The 17722-nt window shown below is 41.9% G+C and overlaps 1 protein-coding gene across 1 annotated transcript in view; it reads right to left on the bottom strand.

Moving 5' to 3' along the window:
- IGF2R (insulin like growth factor 2 receptor) overlaps window positions 1-17722 on the bottom strand; it is a 126999-nt gene that overhangs the window by 11884 nt on the left and 97393 nt on the right. The window contains exons 31-42 of the mRNA XM_075597099.1: window positions 16840-17036; window positions 16027-16153; window positions 15240-15359; window positions 12765-13027; window positions 11723-11932; window positions 11070-11219; window positions 10022-10183; window positions 9235-9439; window positions 7291-7437; window positions 6109-6343; window positions 4797-4933; window positions 2395-2509 (exon numbers count right to left, since the gene is read on the bottom strand). Coding sequence (XP_075453214.1) covers window positions 2395-2509; window positions 4797-4933; window positions 6109-6343; window positions 7291-7437; window positions 9235-9439; window positions 10022-10183; window positions 11070-11219; window positions 11723-11932; window positions 12765-13027; window positions 15240-15359; window positions 16027-16153; window positions 16840-17036 — 2068 coding nt within the window. The remainder of the gene's footprint in view (window positions 1-2394; window positions 2510-4796; window positions 4934-6108; window positions 6344-7290; window positions 7438-9234; window positions 9440-10021; window positions 10184-11069; window positions 11220-11722; window positions 11933-12764; window positions 13028-15239; window positions 15360-16026; window positions 16154-16839; window positions 17037-17722) is intronic.

The following is a 17722-nucleotide window of genomic DNA, read 5'->3' as shown; positions in this document are numbered from 1 at the left end:
GTTTGGTTACAGTTGGTGTGGTTCAAAGTTGTACTGGTCCAGGAGAAGAGTAGATGTAATGTAGGTTGTAATACCTTTAATTGAACCAACACAAATTCAATTATGTATACATAGCTTTCAAAACCTCATCGGTTTCTTCATCAAGTGCACAAGACACTTGAAGAAGAAAACCTCTGTACACTATAATTTCACTTATGAAGAACCCTAATATTGTTCCACTAGACGGCACCACAACCTACAATGAACTTGAAGTTGGTATAACTTGTCAAAGGCCTTTTAAAATGATATACTATTGCTATCAAATATCTAGGTTTTCCGTGATAAGCCCAGTTTGCACATCTGTGTAAAAACAGAAACAGATGCCGATCTTATTCTCCAATATGATGATGGCTCCAATGGTTCACGTGCGATAGTACTAGGTGTGGAGACCACCACTCTTCAATTTACAACCTCAGAGTAACACTTATTTTTTTCCATTGACAAATTTATGGTTCCACTTTCTATTGAAAGAAAAATTGATTTATTTTAGTCTCTTTCCATTTCTGCTTTTCAAGCATAAATAGTATACAGGCATACCCTGGTTTAAGGACACTCACTTTAAGTACACTCACGAGTAAGGACATAACGCCAGCTCACGCATGCACCTGTCAGCACATCCTGAACAGCAATACCGGCTCCCTACCTGTACCAAAGCTGTGCGCAAGCGGGGAGACTATAGAGCCTGTTACTAATGTGTTATTTACATCAGTTATGCACGTTATTAAGATTGCAATACAGTACATGCATCAATAAGTGGGAAAAAGGGAGTGCTTCATTTTAAGTACATTTTCGCTTTACATACATGCTTCGGTCCCATTGCGTACGCTAATGCAGGGTATGCCTATATACATTCTTCTAAAATATGCTCAAAATAGCTTCTTCCCAATGGTTTCACAGGTACTTTGATTACTGGGTAGCCTGTGTGAACCTGGCTCAGATGAGTCTTCAAGAAATTGGGTAGATTTAAGACTCTTTATCTCCAGGCGGCAAAACTGGACCAAAACCAGCGCCAAAATACTGCACCAGATTAAATAAGAAAACCCCCATTACTTTCACTGGGATTCCTTTTCTTCCATAAAACAAGTGCTGGGTTCTTTTTGTCCCAGTTTTGCAGCAGTGAGACTTTGATAAATATACCGCTTATTGAATAAAGTTATTTTTGTAGATTAAGATATTTATTATAGATCAGCATATATGATTTTCGATAGTTGTAAGGGCGCACAGAAATGTTTAAATATCATTAAACAGTTGTTTCAAGTGACCCATTCCTGCTTAAATAGTTTTAAAAACAACTCTCACTTGCACAGGAGCACATGTTTTGTAGCCCCCACATTTAAAGGAATATTATTTAAAATAAATACTTTATTTTTTTTTAAATGTTTAAGGATTTTCTTCTCTCACCCCCCACCCCCACCACAGAAAATAACTTATTGGGAGCTTTAATGCTTCAACATTTTCTGTCTTGCACAACAATATCAGCGATACTTATAAACACTAAAGCTCCTACAGTATGAGATTAAAACCTGGGTGTTGCCAATGCCTCTGTTTCAGCATGCAAACACTACCATACAGGATCCAAGTTACTTCATTGTGTGCACAGAACCTACTGTATGTGTTTCTTTTTACACATCAAATAAATACTACGGCTTCAAAGGATCAGAAGATGGCGGGCGCACTTCAGTCTTCTACAAAAAGGTATCTAAACACATAAATGAAAGACTGAAAGGGACAGTCTGCCATTCACAGGAAGTACATTTGTACTTTCTGTGAATGGCAGACTGTCCCTTTCAGGCTTTCATTTATGTGTGTTTATATTCATCTATTACAGTACATATTTACAAAAATCAATTGTGTGAGCGGTGTGCTCTGTTGTGTGTTTGTTCTTCAAAAAGGTGGTTCAACGCTGTAGTACAGTAGGTGCTTTGGTAGGACAGTAGGAATCCCAGCAGAAATCACTCCGTAGGCTTCTATAAAATACAGGATCCTGTGGCACTCAAAAAAAAAAAAAAACTTCTGGAACGGGTCAAATAAACATTTTAAAGTCTTTATAATGGCAAAAGTTTTTTTTAAGAGCCACAGGATCCTGTCTTCTATTGAAATCATAAGACTATGTGTGAGTTTCCAGGAAATATACCACCGTGATAATTCCACTACTAATCCACAAAAGAACAAAACGTTGTTCCATTGTGCTGCAAAATTGGCCTAGATGTGCAAAAAGCCATCTCTGAGCAATGCTTGGATCGAACGTTTAAATCCTGTACACCCCCTGGAAACGGACAATGAGTATACAGCAATTACAGAGCAGTGCTTGCTGAGAATATTACTATGTGGGACACCTTCAGGACCTTTGCTTACCTTTTAAGTGTTGGCTTGCCGACTGTTTTGGAACAGGTCAGCTGTATGATGGTAGACAGCTTTTTTCCATTTCCACAGGAATCTCCATTTGAATACTTCACGTACACAACATCATCTGGTGATGGCCAAGGGTAAATGTGGTTAAAGAAGTGTTCTTAAGCAATAAGGCAACGTGTGGCCAATGAATAGCGCATTCTGCAGCATATTGCAATAGAATAATTGCAGATAGTGCCAGAGGAAAAAAAGACTGGGTGTGTGCCGAGCACGCACGTTCTAAGTGAAACTTCTTTGTGTTTTGTCACTGAAATTGTATTTTGATAGAATTACTTGCCTGGTCGCATTTTCGTCTGCATGAACGACTGAGTGCTTTGTCAATTTGGAGCCAGCAGGGGCGCGCTCGTGCACACGCCTGATCGTGAGGTATTTTCGTCTCCATGAAGGAGTTTTAGTCCTATGAGAATTTAGATGGGTGCCAGCAAAGAAGTTTCACTTCAAAAGGGGCTTAAGGGCAAACTATGGACTTAAATTAGAATTACTTTGTTACCTTCTATTATAGCTGGCTACGTGATGCAATAATAATATATTTTTTAATAGCCATGTACAATATATACATCTACATACATATATGTACGTACGTACACACACACACACACACACACACACACACACACACACACACACACACACACACACACACACACACACACACACACACACACACACACACACACACACACACACACACACACACACACACACACACACACATGAAAAAGAACCTTGCCGTTCTCAATAGACCACCGGACAGAGAAGGCTAAAAACAAAATACCAATAAAAACTCCCAAGAGCACCAGTGATAAAAATTATATGGGGGGAAAAGATTACTACCAAGCAGGGGAAAGGCACACCCAAACGGAAATAAAATAGGAAAAAGGGGAACAACACCAGCACTGCCTGTGGAATGGGTAGGCTACAGCAGGGGTGCCCAATGAGGGGGGAGGGCGCAAGATTTTTTTTTTAAGGGGGGCGTAGGGCCGGTGCTGTCAGGGGGCAGCGGAAGAAGACTGTGGGCGTGGGCACGAGATTTTTTAAGGGGGGCGGAGGGTCAGTGCAGCCTAGGGGGAGGTGGGGGGAGGCAGTGGGGAGGACGGCGGCAGAACAAACCCGCCAGAGCGAAGCAGTGCAGTGTTAGAAGAGGACTGCCAGAACTAAGCAGGGTGGCAGGGGAAGAGCACGCCCCAGCGGTCTGGCTCAGAAGTCTTTGCCCTGCAACAGCGCGCTCCTGCTCTGGCACCCTGCTTCTCTCGTCTTCTTCCAACTCCGTTCTGCTTCGCCCTCGCGGTCATCTTCAGCCACACAGGAGGCACTGCTTCAAATTCAAAGAAAAAGTAGGCATAAATGTGAATAAATGTATTACAGTCGCCACGGTATCCCTACCTAAATTACACCATGGATACCCTGTTATCTCTTTGGTCAGTCAAATAAACAGATAGTGATCCCATACGAATATACTGCCTGCATAGGACATCTCTCAAACATGTTACCGCTCCAAATGTTATGACATGGCTCTTATTGCAAGGGCGTATGTGCAATGCTCTTCAGCAAGGCATGAGAGAATAAGATACGATTACCCTATATCCAAGCCATGGCACTGCTGTCTAGGCTCACCTGATTAATTAATAAGGTACATAGTATATAAGGATTGCTGATGCTGGCTGATCAAGATTGTCAGGTCCTGAGAGGCCTGGTGCAGTGTTCAGGGAAGTTTTCCTTCTTCCCTATGAGCCTTTATACACAGGTGACGACTTTATTTCATCACCTGTAGCCTGACAGGTCCAAAGTCCAGCTGTTACATTTAATGAATTAATAATGCTTACCAGGCATAGCGGAGAGATCATAACCCACTCCTCTGTAATACTGCCAATGTCCCACTGAGATTTTAGTGCATTCATGGTTCTCTCATCCCTGTTATACGGTCTTCTGGTCGCTATAACACTGCAGTTCTACGGTCACTTTACAGTCTATGGGGGATAATAATTCATGTCCCTAACCAAGCGTTGAGAATATAAACAATATTAAAAAAATCCATGTGCAGGATTCGTCTATTGACGTCAATAGAAATGGGGTGAAAGAAGGAGGAGGAGAGGGGATGAGAGAGGAGGAGGGGGGAGGAGAGGGGAGATGAGGAGGGGAGGGGATTACTGACGAACCATATTTACATCACTATATTGTGAGTAGGTTTTCATCTGCTCTTTCTTATGCTTTTTTACTTTGATTAAAGCGATATTGCACCATGAGGAGTCTGTGTTTCTGTTCCAGATGACACACACACACACACACACACACACACACACACACACACACACACACACACACACACACACACACACACACACTTTTACCTTTTACAGTAACAGTCTGTGTGTGAACTTGGCCCAAATCCTGAATACTTCCACCGTGGCTTTTTCGGCAAATGCTTGCACTCTCTGAGCAACCTGAAGGTCCCTTGTTCACCCTTTGGCAAAGGTTTATGTAGTAGCTACAGATGAGGAAAAGAAACATATTTTACTCTGATTTGAACATATTCATTACTCAAAAGCTACTGTAGTATACAGTAACAGGCTTGCATATAGCATTTATGCTGGGAGAGTCGCCTGTCTCCCATGCCAAACCGGGCCGCCGACAGGGAAAGCGAGGAGGGGAAAGAGAGAGAAAAAGGGAAGAGGGGAGAGAAAAAAAGAAGCGAGAGAAAGGGAAGACAGAGAAAGGGGGAGAGAGAGGAGGGGGGATAGAGTCAGAAGAGGAGGGGGGATAGAGTCAGAAGGGGAGGGGGTGAGAAAGAGACGGGGAGGGGGTGAGAAAGAGACGGGGAGGGGGTGAGAAAGAGACGGGGAGGGGGTGAGAAAGAGACGGGGAGGGGGTGAGAAAGAGACGGGGAGGGGGTGAGAAAGAGACGGGGAGGGGGTGAGAAAGAGACGGGGAGGGGGTGAGAAAGAGACGGGGAGGGGGTGAGAAAGAGACGGGGAGGGGGTGAGAAAGAGACAGGGAGGGGGTGAGAAAGAGACAGGGAGGGGGTGAGAAAGAGACAGGGAGGGGGTGAGAAAGAGACGGGGAGAGGGAAGAGAGAGACGGGGAGGAGAAGTGGAAATTCCAAATGACAAAATGTATTGCACTGAATAACAATGACCAAACAAAATACAGACGGGCCCTACTCACACGGCGGGTTCGGTTCCAGGCCACCGCCGAAAAGCTCAACATATGTATTTTTTGTGCAGAGCGCACAAATGCTATGTTCACCAGCCATTTCCCATCCCTCCTACTCCGTCCCAGAATGGAGCAATCTCCATATGCGCAGTCAGTGCTCCCTTTTGCGCATGCGCGGAAATATGACTGCAGTCAGGAAACAGTACCGCCGTATTGGCGTATCGCAGAGAAGCGGAAGGCCGAGAAGTGGGGCCCTACTGTAAATGGACTTATTGCAAGATGCATTTTTATTCCGCCAGATTTTTTTTCCTTTCCCTAATCCTCATTGAAGTAAATTTGTCGTATGTTAATGCTTATGTGTACGTGCGTGTGTGCGTGCGTGCGTAACCATATTAATGCATGTGTTGCGACTATTTTGGTCAAAGAAAATTTAATAATAATAATAATAAAAAGTTATTCCTTTAAAGGTTGCAGACCCCTGATGTTGTGAGTAATACAGATGTTACTTACGTGCTGTCTTTGTCATCAAAGCTCCAGGAGCTCGTCAAGGAGGAGAGCATCCTGAGGTCATACGTCTTATGCTTCTGCATGAACTTGCATTCCATCTTCCTTGGAAGACAAACTACGTGTGTTTTCCATTCAAACGTAGCAGAACAGTCCAAAGTTTCACTCAATAGCACAGGTTTCCCGATTCCGGCACTTTCGTCACATTTAAATAGGATGGTGGATTCTCTTTTTCCAGTTGCTGTCAGTAAAATGTTAACATTACATACACATTTAACAGGTGTATAAATGAACGTAATATACATTTACTATGTTCTCGGGGGTGTCTGACATGCCTGTTTTACTCAGAGAATATAGAAAGACTCAGAACTTGCGGAGATGCTGGTGTAACCACATGGTTGCACACAGCACAGGGATAGTACAACACAAGACAGCGGCACGACAAAAGTATTTATTCAAATAAAACGTTTCTGTAATTCAACCATTTACTTTGCCATCTTTTTATAAACTGTTCACAAAGCTGCATGTTGAATTACTGAAGGTAATTAAGAGATCTAACCCCCCTACCATTTCACACCTTACTTGATGAGTTTCACAAGTATTTTTTGATGCCTAAATTTATAATTCCTTACAATGTGCTGTATTTCCAAAGTTACTTAAATTAGCTATTGTAAGTCTAAAACTAAAGACATACTGTATACTTGACTTAATGATTTCTCAGTAATTCTAGACCCGTGACATTACTTTCAATAAAACATTTATTAATTATTTTTAAAAGTTAGTCTTTCAACAAATTAATGGATAACTTCATCAAATTAACAGATTAGATTATTCATTAGGACCACTCAACAAAAATGGTTCTTCTTTTGTCGCTGGCTCAATATTATAATCCAGCTAGAATGGTTATAATTTTCTTTTATTCATTTTGGATTTAACAGCAGAGTTTGATGCAGTGGGCAATCCATTCTTTTTTGATACATTAACTGCTTTAGTGGTTGGCCAAGTTTCTGCTTTGTTTATATCATATTTGTCCAATTGATGCTATACAATGAAATGACAATTTATTCATAGTGCTTTTGCAGTTCATTCTGAGGCTGCGTGGAGCTTAAATAAATACATAAAATAAAAAAAGTAAACAGTATCTTTATATTCCAACAAACAAAAATAATCAATGCTCATGATGCTTACAGTTGGAACAATAGCCCCATTTGCCATCTCTTTGGTAGTCGCTGGTCGTTGCACACCATGCCTGCAGCCTTTCCTCTGAAGTACATGTGTTCAAAGCCTTTCCTTTGTATTTGAATGGGAAGACACAGAGCTCGCCCTTCTCTGTCACTGCAATTAGAGTCAAAGATCAGCATGAATGGGAGCAACAACTCAAAATGCATGAACTTAAATGGGCATACTCTCCCACGACCAAAATAACCCACGGGCAATGACATGTTTAAATGGTCCCATTTTTGGTTGACCAATTCCATTTTTTTTTTTTAAATAAAGCAGCAGACACCTACCTGTTCAATATATATTTTCTTTTTTTTTACTCACCTAATCAAGGGGGATCCCAAGGAGCGGCCATTAGAAAGTTGCAACGTGATCAGGAGAAGACGTTGTGACTTTCTATTGGTGATGACCCCCACAGCCGTGTTCGCATTTTCACAGAAACCTTTCAAAGTCTATTTTAACTACAACTAAGGGCCCCCGGAGTTCGGGGGACCCAGATCAGCCGAGAGACCCCTCAAATTTTGAGGGGGATTGTTACAGATGCAGCCACCGATGACTTGCCTTGGAAAATCTGGGGCAATGTCCCAGTAAACTGCAACATTTCTGTAAGATTTCTGCAGCCAGACTAATGGCCCATCGGATTAACACAGAGGGGGTCCCTGAAGGTCTCATTCAAACTGAATGGGACTGCAGGGATCCCCTGCTGCGTTAATCCGATGGGCCATTAGTCTGGCTGTAGAATCTCACAGAAATGTTGCAGCATTTACTGTGAGAGAGCCCCAGTATTTTCCCAGGCAAGTCACCGGATACTGGTGGCTGCATCTGTGCTTTAATGTCACCATTTTTACCAACTGATTTAAACTTGGGAGCGGTTTTGACTTCCTCCTGTGTGATGTCACTGTGCGGAGATTTTACTGACAAAGTGCCCTGCCCTTTTTGCTGCTTGGCTCTTGGTCAGGGCCATTAATGAAGGAAGCACTTGGATGGAGAAGGAGTGTGTTTCCTTACACACAATCTTTATTGAACACAAATCATGTCATTTTTCTGTGCAGACAGAATTTTGTTGCTTAACATATTACTCAATAAATGTAAATGAAGATATTAAAGCAAAACTGACAAAAGGCAGATAATGTAGAGCTAGAAGTATATGCACAGAACACCATGGAAAAGGACCATTAACCATGTCAGTCCGACTACTATACAGACTGGCCTCGACTTATGTTTGTCTTCTATTGGTAATCTGTGCAAGCAGGAATTGACGTCTTTTCAATGTGCCCCAGAGAAATACCTTTTACAGACCAGTAAGGTGACATTACCTGATTTTAAAACAAATCAACACTGGGAAATAATTTGCTTGGAAGGGCTTATTTTTTTCTAGACCAAAACACCTACCACACTCACCCACGTTCTTACACACGGACCCACCTACAGCCCATTCTCCCCACCCACAGCCCATTCTCCCCACCCACAGCCCATTTTCCCCATCCACTAACCCCCCCCACACAGGCCATTCTCCCCTTCCACTAACCCCACACAGCCCATTCTCCCCTCCCACAGCCCATTCCGCCCTCCCACAAAACCCTACACAGCCCATTCTCCCCATCCCCCTGCACAGCACATTCTCCCCTCCCCCTAAACCCACACTCTTTATACACATCGCTCACCTCCCATGCCCAAACAAAGCTCTCAACCTCCTTCCCTTTCCTCACACAGCCTTCAACACAAAATGTCTTAATCATTTACCCCCAAAGTCTGCACCTCCCCCTCCCTTCCCCTGGGGCCGCAGCACCCTTTATCAAAGTGTCACGGCACACCTGGTGAAGAACACAGATCTAAAGTCGATTTGGACTATTATATTTTTTACCTCAGAAGACCCAACATTAAATCAGGAATCCGCAGGAAATGTTTTACCTGTTGGGCAGGTGTCCCCGCCTGCATACTGCAGTACCACGGTCTCTTCCTGGTGGCGATAATCCATTCTCATTGCCTTTGCGTTCCCAAAAGAAAACACATCTTTGCCCGACAGCTGACACACGGCCCCTTCACATTTACTGTGTGGTACATTCGCCGAGGCTGCGGAGCACACACCGATCTGATAGGTACTAGCCCCAGATGTCTGTCAAAATGAAAGCGTTGCAGCATGAGAAACACTTGCTTGAAGCAGAGTTCAGGCGGCCTGAAACTCCTTGCCTGTCTTGTGCCAGTCGGTGAATGGTTTAGTCTTGAAGCCCTTACTGTGTTGGTTGAACGCCAAGTGGGCCCTGAATTTATATTCACATTCGGGATCTATTGTAGCATAGAATGCGACCCTGGAGTCGAACCATACGCAACACTTTGTGCCGCTAAACCCTTTGGCAGTCAAAAGCTTAAATATCTATTATCCAACAAAGGCAGTTTCAATAGTAATATTGATCTTCTCTAGACGAACACAAGAAACCTAAGTGTGATCAATGTTACGGAGTAACTGTCTGTGTTCCCAAAAACAGCATAAATTGAAATGGGAAATCCATTCTCCCCCCCACCTTTTTGTCAGAAGAGAAAATATAATAAATATATATAAAATATATATAAAGGTTCATGCTTTTCTGAATTGTCTTTTTTATTCACTGGGCCGAGGTTTATCCTCTTGTTTAAACATGGGTATGTCCCCCTGTTTCCTTGAAATGCAAAATGGACGAGTGGTGAGAGCTGCGCTTACCTGGTAGGTCCCTCCTGAGAGGCTGGATAAGTTAAACGTGTAGTGGAGCTGTTGGTCAGTCACCGCACAGCCTAAACTGGTCACTTCGTCCGGACACACTATAGGTGTCCCCCACTCAAACACAAAACTGCACTCAGAACTCTGTAACATCTTTGGCTTTCCCTGTTGACAACAGAAAATAATACATACAAAGAAAAATCTCCTAAAAACCAAATCGTACACGAAAAACGAAATTACAACAGTGCAATCTGTGGTTGGTCGTTCCTCTTTCATGATCTTTTGGTTGTTAATACCCTCCCAGGGTTTAAGCTCACCCCACCCCACTTTTTAAGCAGCAGGTTTTTCCATGTACCTGTGCAGGACAGGTCCATTTTGGCCATTGTCCCTCTACTGCAGAGGTAAATGAGAATTTTCACAGGTAGTATTAGGACCTGCAAACTGGTTATGCCGTGAAGTGGCTGCAGGCTTATAATGCTTTGGCCAAAGGGTTTAACTAAATGACCCTTATTCATAAGAATACTAACACTGAAGTATTTAACTATGTATGTTGTCACATAGGAAGTAGCATTGGGTATCTTTGTCTTTTGTTAATAACGGAACACATATATACTGTCACGTACTACATATTTTTAATGTTTAGAATAAATGTTCTCTCCGTATAAGGCTTTGTAAAGATTGTTTTCACAGGAGCAGAGATATCTGTGCCCTGTGAATGTACAGTTACGTTACATTACTGAAGACAACTTTATAGCCAGCTGGGTAAAAGGATGATCTCCGGAGTGTAACCCTGCAGTATAGAGTGACTTGCGTGCGGCAGACTAGTGAGAGCTTTGACATTTTACGTTCAAGTCCTACTGCTAACTGTACACAGGTTTGGTCTCTCAATCAACCTCTTTGTTGCTGTGAATCAATTGAAGGTCTTTTGGCAGAAAAGGTGTTATTTGTATGGCTCATGATATCCTTAGCTCTGAACAATTCAACTCCGCTGGGCTTTAAAATCCTGTTTACAAACATTACCATCATTCTCCTTGTGGTACTCTGCCCTTACCAGATCAGTTCCCATGCTACAATGAAAGATGATGAGGGAAGAGTAGTTGAGCTGCTTGTCTGTTGCGCACGGAGTTGGGCTTTCCATTGTGATGTAAACACTTTGGGTTACAGGATTTATTTGAGGACCCAAGTATGTACGGCCAACATCCTTTCAAAACAAAACAAATAGAAGAAAACATTATTACAATTTGCTTGAAGCCCGAAAGCAATTGCAGAATATCTTTCTCCTGCTTCATTGCAGCACACGTTACCACTAAGAGTGAGGAAAACCCCAAGTCAAACATTGCATGTTCGTTACTTCAATGCAACGTCTAAGCAAAATGGGATTCAAACAAACATACACCATGGCAAAATTCAAGCTAAATTGCTCGGCAGATTTAGCAAATGTCGTTTCTTGATGAGTAATATCAAAACGCCTAACAAACAAAATTATTCCACAAGTTTCATAAACACATATTGAATTCTGTTATTGTGCATCTTCTTACGCTTTGCTTCTTAATCAGTGATTAGCGGAGTAACATCCATGTTGTGTGAAAGTGGTAAGCCACCAATTTGCATATCATGCTCTGCAAGCAACTCTGGCACCAAAGTGTGACAATCATGTGCACTTTGCCACTGGTTTAGACCACGGAGAAACATTTTTGTACTCACCACTGGTTGTCCATTAACAGGGTCCATGCACACTGCTGCACCTGGAGGGCAACTGACATCCACAATGGGGTTTAAAGGTTGGCAAATATTGATGTAGAAATCCGGAGAGTCCTCTTCAGCAGAATCATCCAATGCTTGATAATAACCCGTGTGCTGGATCAGAGGACTCAGATCAATAAGCGCTGTGTTGTTTAACACTGAGCACTTTGTCTGTTTAAGGGAGGTAAAACAGCATGAAGACATTATTTGGCTACACATGGCAAACACAAATTCCTGGTTATATACAACACAGACCGTGTGGTAGATGGTCATGGCAATGGAGGAGCAGTTGTGTCTTACAGAATGGTAGTAGAACAAAAATACAGTATCTTAAGCCATAAGAGTCTAAAACTTACATTTTTAAAAGTGCACACAAAGAGATTATATGGTACCGATCAAAATGTTTTAAGGTCAAGCTTAAAGCTCAAGCAAATTACAAAGCATTTACTATCCGTTATTAAAAATGTTATGTTTGATAGGTTAGAAGTAAGTGGCGGATGCCTCTGCTAAAATAAAATCAGACCAGCATTTCAAATGTTTTTGAAATTGTATTCTGAAAATGATTTAATGATCTTAAATGTAACTTTGGGGTTACTACCTTTATTCTCTGCCTTGCATCTTAATGATCTGTCCCCTTTCCTTACTGGGTCTCTAATCAGGTATGTATAAATAATTTCTATTGTTGGGGAGGGGTGGCGTGGGGGTTGGGGGGAGAACAAATCATCACACTCAAAAAGGAGTAAAAATACATATACTTAACAGATCTATGTTTAAAATAAATCATCATGAATATCAAAGATACAACACATTAAATATCACCATTGTTCGTTCACTTTGAGATTGCACCATTAAACAAAGGACCTCCCTGTTTTATAGGCAAAGTTTCCACAACATAAAAAAAAGTGCTAAAAATCAGCATGATTCCACCTATTGCTGTCTATTATTTCATTAAAGATGCACAGCACTAGAATGGAGGAATTGCACAAAACCACCTTTTACACACCTTTTGCTCGCAGACCAGCCCAGTGTGCCAAGAAAAGTACCACGTGCACGTCTGCTCGTCGAATGACACGAGCACGGGGTGGCTGCCTGCAGCACGATCTGTCCCACACACAAAGTTAAAAACGCTCCTGTGCTTCAGAGCGGTGTCTGCGGGGCAGGGATCGCCATCCTCGTAAACCAGACGCAAAACTTGATCCACGTACGTGACCCGATTCTGAGACTTGCCCGCACTAAATGGCTTGTCACCCCCTGTGACACACACACCTATTAATGCGAAGAAAGCCAAGATGAAGGGCAGAATTAGAGTGTGTTTTTTGTATGAGATATAGTAAAGAGACAATATTTGTAGGGCATAGATTGGTTATATACCATTTTGCACATTAAAAATGTAATATAATAAAAACATTCATCTGCATAAAATCTCAATCATTAAGGTTTTGCTACCCCAGGTTATGGCCTATCAAATAGTTGCCAAACATTGGATTGTGTGCATATGTACACCATTAGACTCTACATTTAGGGCTGTACTAAGGATACATACAGTAAGTGGCACTAGTCAGAGTATACATCTGCATGATGACATAAATAGATGGTACAGTATTTGGTTCTCTCTCTTTTTTCATAATGTCCCTTTGCATACTCAAAGGATAGAGACATGCTCCATGAAAATAGTGGCTTTACAGCCATCCCCACTCCAAGTGATTTCTCCCTGTTATTTTTATGGAATATATGTGTTCCATTTTGTATATATATTAAATAAAAAAAGATTTTATTAATATTAGTGAGTGGCTATATAGGGATCATACCCTAGGATTGAATACTTCCCAGCCCTCAATTGGTCATAGTGAGTGCACATAGGTTTCTTTTGGTTGCTCTTACAACCCCCTTTATCCTTGCATTTTCTACTCTCGTATGCACCCGATTGATATACAAGCAACTTTACAATAGGAGAGCGGTAGTATCTCTATGTACTATCAAATAGTTTTTAAGTTTTACATTTAGGACCTAAGAGCCGAGATAAAACGAACACATTTAGGATCTGTTTCACAAAGTGTGATAGCCTTCATTGATCATTAAAGTCCATTCAGGTTAATAACCGGTAACGATTGAGAAGGACTGTTGGGGAAATTATAATCAAAATGGTTTGAACTGTAAGCAAATAAATAAGTAAATTGACACTTCACAATGTTGGGTACCACACGGACATCATGCCATCATGACTAAAAGAATCTGTATGCAGTTCCGGGAGCATTTAAGAAGTTAACAATGCCAACATGGCAAGACAAGAGAATTCTTTGTATGTATACTTCTTTTGACACCCGATCAGCTGTGGCCATAAGATTATGTGATTTGAAAGGTGCATTCAAATCTGAATTAAAATGGGTTATTACATTTGTTTGAAACCTAGTGATATATTATCCACACATTTGAATGTACATTTCTTATTACATCTCTTAAGGCCGTGAAGCTCAAACCTCTCCTTTGCAATCACTGGTAGCACCAGGCCTTAGGAATAACCAAAGCTGTTGTACATAGTTGAATGCACATCATGTGAACAGAACATTGATGGCCGTCTCAGAAACCTGGTCTGGCCGAGAGCCCTGAGGAAGGTTTGAAAACAACTGATCTTATGGATTACGGAAAATGGTTCTCTTTTGACATCTATAAAACACTTAAAATGACTAAATCTCCAAATGGTTATTTGTTAATTGTACTATATTTTTTTAATCACAAGCTGCAGGCAAAGGGATCTCTGCATATACTGTATTACAGCCATTTTAAGAACAACTGAAAGGAATACTACAAAAACAGTACTGAAAGCGAGCAAGGTGCTCGCGAAATTCTGTAAGAGACTGGCCACTGGTTGTTTGGTCACGACCCTTTGAGGACGTTTCACTGGCCTGACGCCAGCATCTCAGCTAATCGCGGGAGCACGAAGGAAGGACAATGTTGGGGCTGAGTGAACACACACACCAGGACGCAGAGGGAACCAGCAAAGACAACACCAGTGTTTTTAAAAGGAGTTGATTCGTCATGCAACATGCGAGTGCATTACTTTTATTTTTCTACACCATTGGAGGCTATTAGCGCTCTATTATAGGTGCTTTTAAAAAAAATGATTTACTTTTATTGGGATGTGTCTATACCAGGGGTGCGCAAACCTTTCAGTATGCGCGCCCCTCCCCTCCCCCCCAACTCGTTCCTGGTGTCCAGCGTCTTCTGACGTCACGTTGCCATCATTTGACGCTGCGTTACCATGGAAGTTAGAAGCCTCACGCACGCGATCCACAGCATTTAATTTAAATGCCTTAGGGAAGAGCGCGAGGCCCCTAACCGCGCCCCCGCCCCCCCCAAAAAATCTTGCGCTGCCCAATTTGTGCACCCCTGATCTATACCATTGAGAGCCCTTTTTAATACCATCACCAATTATGTAGCAAAGAAGATGGCACCAGTGGGTTAGTCACTTTCTACTTACCTACTCCGGGGCCACATGGGCTCTTCACCTCACTGCAGACATTTAACCTAAAGGACCTTTTACGATCACTAAAATCGTATCCATCTTTGTTGGTTAAAGAGGACAGATCAAACATGTGACCTACAGCAAAAAAAAACATAGAAGTAATTATCTAGCTGGCCTTCATTGTTATATATAAGCAAAGATATTTCAGAATAAATAAGCTTTTGATCCAAAATATTGCAATTTTACTGGGAATTCTGCATGCAATAAGGCCAAGCAGTCAATAATAAAAAGTGTAGCCTAGCTACACTGCCCGCATAGTAAAGCAATAAACATTCAAAGAGATTCAAATCTATTTAAAGCAGCAATCACCTCTAACCACCCCCACTTTTGGATTGGAATCCCCTTTTTGATTTAAACTGCAGTTCTGTGGACTCCCAGTTCCTGAGATACTTCCTGGTGAAGTTACTGGTATTCCTTACTGGTTTTAAAGGGGCTTTAAATGGTCATCCAATAAGAAGCCACAAGCGCTTATGTTGTGGCTGCCTATTGGCTGGAGGTTTGGCAGCCATTTTGTTGCCCGTAAAGTGAGATTTAAACCCTTTAACTTCCCTGGTAAGTATCTCGGGAACCAAAAGGTCCCGGGACCTAAAAATAGAATGGTTCAGCCCCGCAGTCCCCATCTCGTAAAGATATGGGATTAAAACAATAAAATAAATTAGCGATTGCTGCTTTAATCGCAAGTGAGGTCAAATGTATGGCTGTTTCATCAGGGCCCCACAGTGTATTATAAATACTTTCTCACCAGTAGCAGGGTTGGTTACTCTGCATTTATCTTGTGTAGTGATCGTCAGGGGACAGGCTGCGGCAGTGAACCACAGGAAAGTATAATCGCAGTTCTCTAGGGCTGTGACCAACACAGGTCTGGTTTCCTACATAGAAAGGAGAGATGTTAATGCTATTTCCAATGATAGTTGTTATGCAGACGCATGTAGTTTTAAAACTATTCACACAGAACAAAAGTATTATATTTGGTATAAATAGTATGTACGAGCACACAATTTCCCCTCCCAGATAACTGGAAAAAATGAAATCCACATCTGAATCTGCAAAATAGCTGTTTCGACCTTTATTTGCTGTACACTGTATGGTGGAGGGTTTTTGTCACTTTTGTACGCACTATAACTTTCTGTGTCTGATTGTAACCACTCCCAGCTTCACACTGCCCAGCCAGAATAACCAACATCACACACTGAACAGCGGTCTGAGAGTAGGTTTGCAGGATATGTACTTTAATCCAGGCTGTGCTGAAAAAGCAGGCATAAGCTTACAGGGGTCCATGGTAAAATGGATAAGAAGTCAAACGTGACGCTCTGCGAGTGCTCAATTGCATGTAATTTCCCAGAATCCCTAGCTGTAGCTGCATCATTGTATGCCTATACATAATGGGGAAAGGCAGGTTAGTGGCCCATGTCTGACATGGCAATGAGCTCATATGAAATGGAGTAAAAGGGTGAAACTCCCCTGCTTCTCAGAAGTAAATATACATAAATGGGCACCCACCGCACTCACTGAGTGACAAAACACACATTTTTTTACAGAAAAACACACAACTTACTACTTTGTCTTCATCACACTTAAAGCGTATTATTGTTGTTCTTTTCCTTCTACCATCAGGACAAGGATCTCCATTAATATACTGGAGGACAGCGACTCCATTTTCCCACCTTGGACCACTAGCAAGTTCGCCCAAATGAATAGACTTGGATCCTTCCAGTAAGCAGGCCGCAGCACCATTTGGACATGAAGCAGGCCCTAAATAAAGGAAGAGGTTCTGGAACAGTTCTCTTTGAAAAGTTATAAGTCCGGAGGCATTGTACAGTGACGTATTATATCGTGAACTATCAGTTTTATGGTCTTCTGAGAAGGACAAAAATATATGACATAATGGCACATAGTTACTATGCAGAACTGCTCCATGAGGCACCATCCAGCACTGGAAGACATCTTACAGCCCATTGAACTGAATGGGACAGAAGTGATGTCTCGGTGCCAGGAAGTGTCTTATGAAGTGGCACCACTTTGTAAACATGATGCTTTACCATCTGTTTTTGTAGCCCAAAAAATAAAAAATTGATAGCAGGATTTGCAAGGAATCCTGCAAGAGCAGATGACAAATGCCCCCTTTCCTCATTCCTTTTTTTAAAATTATTCTAAACGTTTAAAAACAAGGCATTCTAGACGAGTAGATTAAACCTTTGGGACCGAACTATACAAATAGTTTGTGACTTGTTTTTCCAGATATTGGGCGATATATACGAAGCAGTGCTATTCAGTAAGATGCTTTCTAACCCGAAGGAACGGAGTAGCACAATCTATTACATATGGCCCCTTATGGTTTTGCAGAAACAGGTAGTTTGCAACAGTAATACACATTCTCGTTTTAAAGCCATAGCGGGTGACAGCACGCCGCGGGGAGGCACAAATTCCCCGTGGACAAG

This window comes from Ascaphus truei, chromosome 4 (genome assembly GCF_040206685.1).
Source record: "Ascaphus truei isolate aAscTru1 chromosome 4, aAscTru1.hap1, whole genome shotgun sequence".
Classification (NCBI taxonomy): domain Eukaryota; kingdom Metazoa; phylum Chordata; class Amphibia; order Anura; family Ascaphidae; genus Ascaphus; species Ascaphus truei.
The sequence above is the reverse complement of the archived record's forward strand: the minus strand, read 5'-3'. Positions and strand labels throughout refer to the sequence as shown.